Source organism: Oncorhynchus clarkii, chromosome 12, assembly GCF_045791955.1.
Source record: "Oncorhynchus clarkii lewisi isolate Uvic-CL-2024 chromosome 12, UVic_Ocla_1.0, whole genome shotgun sequence".
In the NCBI taxonomy this organism is placed as follows: Eukaryota; Metazoa; Chordata; class Actinopteri; order Salmoniformes; family Salmonidae; genus Oncorhynchus; species Oncorhynchus clarkii.
Genome location: NC_092158.1, coordinates 36,297,411 through 36,307,037, shown reverse-complemented (window position 1 = coordinate 36,307,037; position 9,627 = coordinate 36,297,411). Strand labels below are relative to the sequence as shown.

The 9,627-nt window shown below is 40.5% G+C and overlaps 1 protein-coding gene across 1 annotated transcript in view; it reads left to right on the top strand.

The window, feature by feature from the left end:
• The first annotated feature begins 586 nt into the window (after positions 1–586).
• LOC139423119 (polypeptide N-acetylgalactosaminyltransferase 10-like) overlaps positions 587–9,627 on the top strand; it is a 136,720-nt gene continuing 127,679 nt past the window's right edge. The window contains exon 1 of the mRNA XM_071174787.1: positions 587–886. Coding sequence (XP_071030888.1) covers positions 728–886 — 159 coding nt within the window. The 5' untranslated portion in view covers positions 587–727. The remainder of the gene's footprint in view (positions 887–9,627) is intronic.

The window sequence follows — 9,627 nt, the reverse complement described above, 5'->3', positions numbered from 1 at the left end:
TAGGTTGTTACAAATGCACTGACATAAGTGGATGCACGTGGCATTTCGGCAAATGTATATTTGAGTTGTGCCTGTTTCATAGAGATAGATAGGACTCATCATGGATATAATCCGTTTTAGCATGGAAGTTGCCATTGAGGGCTTCCACCCTTGTAAAGTAGTCAAATGGTTGGGGATTCCTATGAGTTGGGAGCAATCAGCCAATGAAGAACGCTCATGCTGTCAAACAGACTATAGTAGCACGGAGTCCTCTACATCTATCTCTATTGTATGTTGTTGTCATGCGTTTCTACCCTCTCATTGGCTAGAATGGTCCCACCTGATCTCGCCTACCTTCCATATTTGTATTTCCATTGTTAGAGCGGTCACTTCACTATCTTGTCAATATAATATACCATCTTTGTTACTAGTCGCCAACGTTCCGGAGTATGTCTTTAACTTCATATCGTAACCTGCTACGAAAAAGTAACTTACACTCGTAGCTGTATTGAAGTGGTGTGTTTTTAGGGAATCTCATCATTCTTCACTACAAAGAATGCAAAAGTCTTCTTCCGTTTTGTGATCCCCCAACCAGGATATTGATTAACTCCCCCTAGCGGAAGTGCCTGCAGCTCAATAAACTACATCGTTCGTTTGATCAGAGTGAATTTGTGAAAGTTGTTTCCACCGGGAAGGAGCTGCCTGGGAATACACTGTCGACAGCTTTTCTCGCATTTATTCTGGAGAAATGAGGCGGAAAGAAAAACGTCTACTGCAGTTCGCAGGGTTGCTTATAGCGGCTCTTCTTTTCCTGCCGAACGTTGGTCTGTGGTCATTGTATCGAGATCGAGTCTTTGAGAACTCGCCAGAAATAGTGGAGGGACCGGGTGGCATCCTTCAAATACAGGTAAGGTTGTCTAGTACACGGTTTGGCTGAGTCGCGCTGCAAGTGAAAACACTTATTGACTTGGTGTCACTGACTGTCTGATCACGTTGGAAATGGACGTAGCTAGTTAGCTGCACGCATCTAAAATATCTGCAACATTAACTGTAACGTTAGCTAGCTTTTTTAACATGTTGACAATGTGAGGCTTTTTGGCAGCAGGTTCTTAAATTGTCAATTGGCTAGCAAGTTTCTACATGACTAATTAATGTGTTCTTGCTACGTGTGACACTGCTTGTCACCCCCTTTTCAATGACATTAGCTAGTTTGCTAGCAAACTAGTTACGCTACTTTACCAATACATCTCTTCTTTAGGAAAAGGGGCATGTTGTCGCCAAAGTCGAGCTTTTCAGAAGAATGTGGTAGGATAATGCCAGGTAGCTACGCTGGTGGATAGTGAGAAGGCCACGTAGCAGTCAGGAAATAGGCTTTAACTTGTAACACAACTAACGTTCGTTATACGAAAGGAAGTTGTGATGTGCAGCAGACAGTTGTTCACATTGGTTGTTGAGACCCAGCACAAAGATGCTGTTTTGAAATAATATGTTTCTGCGTGGTTCTGTAAGCTATTTTTACTAGTATTCTACTAGCTGCACAAATGATGTCACGTTCGTATGGTAATGAGGAAACCTTCAAAATAAAAGCCCACACTTTATTGTGGATTAGTCATTCAGAAGATGATGATTAATTTTAATCAATGGGCACTTACTGTGCCCTCAAGAATAGGCAATAAGTAACCCAAATCTAACTGGCTGTAGCTCAGGACCTGATGCAAGGATATGCATATTATTGATACCATTTGAAAGGAAACACTGAAGTGTGTGGAAATGTGAAATTAATGTAGGAGAATATAACACATTAGAGCTGGTAAAAGAAAAACACTTTTTTGTTGTACTGCCTTTGAAATGCAAGACAAAGTCCATGATGTATTATTACAGCTCAGGCACAATTTAGATTTTGGCCACTAGATGGCAGCAGTGAATGTGCAACATTTTAAACTGATCCAATGAACCATTGTATATCTGTTCAAAATATTGTATAAAGACTGCCCAAATGTGCCTAATTGGTGTTTAATAACTTTACAAGTGAATAATTGTGCACTCTCCTCAAACAATAGCATGGTATTCTTTCATTGTAAAAACTAGTGTAAGTTGGACAGTGCAGTTAGATTAACAAGAATTTAAGCTTTTTGCCCATATCACATATGTATATTTCCTGGGCAATTTTTTTGTTTGTTACTTACAACCTCATGCTAATCACATTAGCCTATGTTAGCTCAACCGGTCCCGTAGAAGTTAAAGTTGGGTAGGAAATACTCAGTAGGGTCTCTACTAGTCCAGCATGTACTTTCAAGGAGCCTACCATTACTCCTTAAGGTCAATTGTGATACACAATCATAAATCCCTTTACTTTCATATCGCATCAAAATAATTTCATAACGGATAAATATACACTTTCTGTACACTGTTTTAACCAGCTTTATCACAGTTACTGCCGATTTAGTATTTTTCAGTGACACATTCTGGTGGCCTTCTTTACACACTAGTGTTCGGAGCATACTAGATAGCTAATTAGCACAGGTGGTCCCTCTGTTTAACGTAAACACTCGCTGTAACATGGAGGAATGGCCGTGTGGGAACACTAACACTAAAGGGGGGGTATCAATTTAAACTTTTGGTTTTAGAAAATTATTTCTTTCTGATAGGAAAGATGCTTCCAAAACTGTACAGCAAGCGATGGGTGCTAATGTTCAGACAGAGTTGTGACTCTTAACAAAACACACCAGTACAGAAGAAGCCTTTGTCCAATGACTCTTATGTAATATAATGGACTTGAGAATCATGATCAAGGGCTAGGTCTCTACTAACCAAATTTGTTCTCCACACCTTCGATAGCCCCCAATGCAAAACACAAATACAGTGGGGCAAAAAAGTATTTAGGCAGCCACCAATTGTGCAAGTTCTCCCACTTAAAAAGACGAGAGGCCTGTAATTTTTATCATAGGTACACTTCAACTATGACAGACAAATGAGAAGAAAAAACCCCAGAAAATCACATTGTAGGATTTTTTATGAATTTATTTGCAAATTATGGTGGAAAATAAGTATTTGGTCACCTACAAACAAGCAAGATTTCTGGCTCTCACAGACCTGTAACTTCTTCTTTAAGAGGCTCCTCTGTCCTCCACTTGTTACCTGTATTAATGGCACCTGTTTGAACTTGTTATCAGTATAAAAGACACCTGTCCACAACCTCAAACAGTCACACTCCAAACTCCAATTGGTGGCTGACTAAATACTTTTTTGCCCCACTGTATACTGTACATGGAATAGAACTTTCTACCTGTTTCCGCTTCAGTGCGGTGTAAAATACTCAGTAGGGTTTCTGCTAACCAAATATGTATAGTTTTGGAGGGAGACTGTATTATAGACATGCATTTAGTCCTGCATGCTATATTCATTCCAAAACAATAAATTGATATACTGTTGTGTTGAACACGTTTTTTTTTTGGGGGGGGGGGGGGTTGGCTTAGCCTGTTTGCTTCCAGTGTGAAATAGAATGTAATTCCATACTGGATTTTCATATACTCTTGTCTTGCCTTATTGGAGGTGCCAGATGTGATTTGTTTCAGGAACCTGTTGAGGGTCACTACTTGTTTAGCTAGCTACATGACTATTAGAGGTCAGCTGATTATGATTTTTCAATGCCAATACCGATTAATGGAGGACCAAAAAAGCCGATACCGATTAATGGAGGACCAAAAAAGCCGATACCGATTAATCGGCCAACTTTTTTTTTTTCTTTTTTTTCAATGTTTAATTTTTTTTTTAAATAATGACAATTACAACAATACTGAATGAACACTTATTTTAACTTAATATAATACATAAATAAAATCAATTTAGCCTAAAGTAAATAATGAAACTTGTTCAATTTGTTTTAAATAATGCAAAAACGAAGTGTTGGAGAAGAAAGTAAAAGTGCAATATATGCCATGTACGAAAGCTAACATTTCAGTTCCTTGCTCAGAACATGAGAACATATGAAAGCTGGTGGTTCCTTTTAACATGAGTCTTCAATATTCCCAAGTAAGACGTTTTAGGTTGTAGTTATTATAGGAATTATAGGACTATATCCCTCTATACCATTTGTATTTCATTAACCTTTGACTATTGGATGTTCTTATAGGCACTTTAGTATTGCCAGTGTAACAGTATAGCTTCGGTCCCTCTCCTCGCTCCTCCCTGGGCTCGAATCAGGAACACAATGACAATAGCCACCACCGAAGCAGTGTTACCCATGCAGAGCAAGGGGAACAACTACTAGAAGGCTCAGAGCGAGTGACTTTTGAAACGCTATTAGCGCGCGCTAACTAGCAAGCCATTTCACTTCGGTTATACCAGCCTCATCTCGAGAGTTGATAGGCTTGAAGTCATAAACAGCGCAATGCTTGACGCACAATGAAGAGGACACGCTAGATAATATCTAGTAATAACTACACATGGTTGATGATAACTAGTGATTATGATTGATTTATTTTTTATAAGATACGTTTAATGCTAGCTAGCAACATACCTTGGCTTACTGCATTCGCGTAACAGGCAGTAAGCCAAGGTTAGTCTCCTTGTCGAGTGCAACGAGAGAGTTTTGCAGACTAAGTCATTTGAAAAACATGTTTTATTAAAATTGTATTTCTTTAAGTATAGCCTATGCAATAGCGTTCAACATATCAGCATTTGTTTAAACCTTCAAAAGAAATGCTGGTATAAATAATACAATATACCAAATAAAATGCATCAAGTGACCCCCCCCCCCCCCCATTTTTTTTATTTTTCAATTTAGCATGTCTTTGCAGCGGGACTCTTATTTTTAGTGAAAAAATATCCGTGATCGTGCTTCCAGAATAATATCCTGTTGCTTGGTGCACGGTAATGTTTTTCTTGCCCTGTTGCAGGGTTATTTGGGTTTTTGTGTAAAACAGCTGACATTATTCATGCAATTCTACATGTAAAATTGGTGCACAGTCGTTTTGCAAATTACGTTCAGATGTGCTAAGGACTCTCTGCCAGCAAACGCTAGTGGTGTGCCTGGGCCTTTAAATTTGTCCAGGAGGTTATTCAGCCACCAGGCCCTGTCTTGTTTCTGTGTGTATTAGAGCTCAATAGGAGTTAACACGGCCCATGGAGCGCATCACAAGACCGGCACCAAAGTGCTACCTATCCGAGGGTACAGTATATTGTTTGAGAGCCAGTTAGTGCAGAAAGTCTGGTACACGGGCTATAGGCCCTACGTCTGCTCTGCTGTACTTGTAAATCACGCCTGCCTAACAATGAAAGTGATGCAAATCTGAACTTTTTGTGACCCCCTTCCTCTCATATGTTAGGTTTAGTAAAGTGAGTCTAGTTGACCTGGTGGCCTTTTCTCTTTGTCCTGATGTGCCATTTTATTACATTAAGGTTGAGTAAGAGTTTAGCCTCTGGTTCAATTAAATATTCTCCATTTGACTCTCCTGAAATGTGAATGAGAGGGAAAAAGTTTTATACTATTATTTCAAGGCTCCAGTACTCTTGGGTTACGTAATTATTTATTTCAGCTTTTATTTCTTTCATCACATTCCCAGTGGATCAGAAGTTTACATACTAATTGAGTATTTGGTAGCATTGCCTTTAAATTGTTTAACTTGGGTCAAACCTTTTGGGTAGCTTCCCACAATAAGTTGGGTGAATTTTGGCCCATTCCTCCTGACAGAGCTGGTGTAACTGAGTCAGGTTTGTAGGCCTCCTTACTCGCACACACTTTTTCAGTTCTGCTGGCAAATGTTCAATGGGATTAAGGTCAGGGCTTTGTGATGGCCACTCCAATACCTTGACTTTGTTGTCCTTAAGCCATTTTCCCACGTGTCTCATCAAAAATGTTTGGGATGGGATGGCTCTGACAGTGAGCAGACGGTGTGTCACCAGTTGAGCTATAAAAGAACAGCGTGAACAGATTTTCTCCCTGGGAGATTCTCAATTGCATACTCCTTTTGTCCTCGCCTCCTTCTCAAAACCCAGGAGGTCCTAGAGGGGAGGGACCTCTGGCTTTCTCATCCAATGGGTTTTGAGTAGAGGATGCGAGGAGTAGGCAATTTAGATTCTCCCACTGTGCTCACTAACGTTACCTTTTCTGGCGGTTGTCATCATGCTGTCAACGCAACAGACTGACTGGGAAATTTGGAATGTAACTCGATAACCAACCGGTGTTTGAAATAATGCTGTGGTTGTAGTTGACTAGAAGCAAATAATAGTAGCATGTATGTTTCGTAGCACAAATTATTACACACAAAGTAATTAACGTTAGCTAGCTACGTTAGCATCATATTGAAATGAATGACTAAACACAGAAAGCATCCTACAAATAGAATATCAGAGTTCAGAGCATGATGTCAGACATGTCATATCAGAATGAGTGTTTCATCCAATACCATGTGTGACAGCTGTGAGCAGCCAACCACATCCCCTAACCAGCCATTAATCTACTAGTCTGCTTCTCTCCATCCCAGCGCTAGGATAAAGTGACTAAGGGCACAGTTGAAATCGGTGTGGTGGCACATTTGTTGGGGTTTCTTGCATTGGAATTATATTGAATTTATCTTAAAGCTATACCAAAAACATAAAGTTAAAATGCAGAGACTCTGAGACCATTGAGTGCTTTTGAAGTTACTGAAGCAAGGCTGTTTTGGTAATGAATATAGGCTACAAGATTGATAGGGTATTTTACCTATTACAGCTGCCTTACCAAGATAATGCAAACTAAATGCTGAAAGTAGTAGCCTAGTTATTCATGCATGCAGCAAAAATACTGAATAGCAGTTTGGCTTAGAATATTGACACTTCTGCGAATTCAAACAAATGAATGCAAACAGAACAAAACAGCGGCACCAAGTAGGCCTAGTAAACAATATATCAACTCGATAAATGCAGGACACAATCTATATTTAGGCTAGTTACATTAATAGGAAGCAAATGCCGTATGGCGATCCAAAACACAGTCTAAAGTGAGATGCAGCCATGTCTTGCCAAACAAATAGACCTATAGGTCCGCTTCGGATATGGAAAATCATGCCGCTCATGAGTACAGCGACACATTGGGATATGTATGGCACAATACATTTCTGGATTAAATTCGACCCACTCAATGAATTACACAATGCCAGCCTACAATAAACATTGTTCAGATATGTATTATGTTAATCTCTGAAAATATGAAAAGTATATGCACATTTCAACACCTTTTTGGACCCTCACCAGTTTGCAACCCTGTTTAATAGAGCAGTGCTTCTTCTGAGAGAATGCAAATTTGAACCAGGGAGATGATAGAAAAACTAGCCTATATGAGTGGTGTGGAAAATAGATGGTTTAAACTGTTGTGATTCATTATCCTATGCACAGACACGGTCTCAGTAAGGACGAACCCCCCCATTGCAACCTTTAGAAGTTGTTGTCAGCCGAGGTAAAATGTTAATACAGCAACCTCAGGCAGTACATTAAGAGAATCTGAAATATTATTTTGTTTTGAATGTGTTAAGACCTTGGAAGATTAGAAGATTGGAGGGAGCAAGTTGGATGCATTGAGAGCGGAGTCACTCGTTAAAGGCTCATACATTCCACATTATGGCGGGGAGGAAAATAAATTTTGTAGTAAAGGCAGAGATGTTTGTTCACTTTGTTGTAAAGCGTTTCCTCCCGTCATTTCCCAGACAAGGCGAGCGTTGACCGCTGCTGGCGGAGGCTGTGCGCCTGCTGCTGCCTACTCTGTATGCCTCGGCGAGCTCCTCAGCCCTGCTAAGAACAAGGGGCCAAATGAGAGGCAGGTGCAGGAAATGTGCAGCCATGGGTTATGATGATGAAAAATGTTGACTCCATCAACTTGCCTGGTTAAGTAATGAAATGAAGGCAGTGAATATTGTGGGGATGTTTTTGTATTATTGTAGAGATACTTTTTATGCAGTGTCTGGTGTTGCGCTATTACATTTGTCTCCTACACTGCATATACTGCATGTGTTGTCAGACAAGGAATCACCAGCATCCCTAGTCATCTTGATGTGTATCTGTAAGGATGCACGAAGGGAATTTCTCAGCTGATAAAATATATTTTCTCAACCATTTGATATCAGTGATGTTTGGTTCTTGTTGAAGTAGGTCTACTCTGATTCACTCTTCAACAGTGAAACTTGAGTTTAGGGCTGGCACAATTACCGTATAATCGTGTAACTGACGGTATGGATGAAGACCGTCATTAAAATAAAATAACTGTCAAATATATATATTTTTTATTGTATTTTTTTGTTGTGTGGAACAAACAGCTGACTGAAGACGGGACGGCTGGGCATACCCGTGGTTGAGTCCATTTCTGAGGGAACATGTACTCTTAACGTGATGAAACTGTTTCTCCTTGCTGAAACAACCAAGGTGTTGTAGCAAAGTCTTTGGTTGCCTAGGCAATGCCCCCCTCCCTGCTCCAGCAGCACACATAGAATTAGTAAAATGGACTTGGAACCTTTAACCCTGGTAGACTCACAATGGCTGCCTGAGATTGTCAGTGTTTCCCCTATTAATTTAGCGGTGGACCACTGCTGCTCAATAGTTGCAATCACAACAAAGATGATTAAAAATATATATATATATATATATATGTATGATTCTTGTAATGAGTTGAATCAACAAATCACAGCACATCTTCAGGTGGGCCTTTGCGCTTCAGCAGACAAAGGACAGGAAGGGTGCTCATGTTCAGTAGCCTAATTTTCTCTTTTGTTGGGCGTACAAGATCAATTGGGTGTATGTGTGGTCTCTGTTAAATAGCCTGTAGAAATAGGCTATATATAACACATGCATTTTACTCTGCTTGCAAATTGCCTTGCACCTAAAAGTTGTGCAAAATGTAGCTTAAATCAAGAAAGTGTCCACTCTCCTATATTTCACCCCAACTGTGCTCTTTTAAACTACGTCTACCCTATTGGTTGATGTAGCCCTATAGTACCGATAGCCTAATAAACTCAGCAAAAAAAGAAACGTCCTCTCACTGTCAACTGTGTTTATTTTCAGCAAACTTAACATGTGTAAATATTTGTATGAACATAAGATTCAAGAACTGAGACACAAACTGAACAAGTTCAACAGACATGTGACTAACAGAAATGGAGCTGTGGCCACCAGCTGCATTAAGTACTGCAGTGCATCTCCTCCTCATGGACTACACCATATTTGCCCGTTCTTGCTGTGAGATGTTACCCCACTCTTCCATCAAGGCACCTGCAAGTTCCTGGACATTTCTGGGGGGAATGTCCCTAGCCCTCACCCTCCGATCCAACAGATCTTAGCCGTGCTCAATGGGATTGCGATCCGGGCTCTTCGCTGGCCGTGACAGAACACTGACATTCCTGTCTTGTCGGAAATCGCTCACAGAACGAGTAGTATGGCTGGTGGCATTGTCATGTCAATGAGCCTGCAGGAAGGGTACCACATGAGGGAGGAGGATGTCTTCCCTGTAACGCACAGCGTTGAAATTGCCTGCAATGACAACAAGCTCAGTCCGAGGATGCTGTGACACACCACCCCAGACCATGACAGACCCTCTACCTCCAAATCGATCCCGCTCCAGAGTCCAGGCCTCAGTGTAACGCTCATTCCTTCGACGATAAACGCAAATCTGACCATCACCCC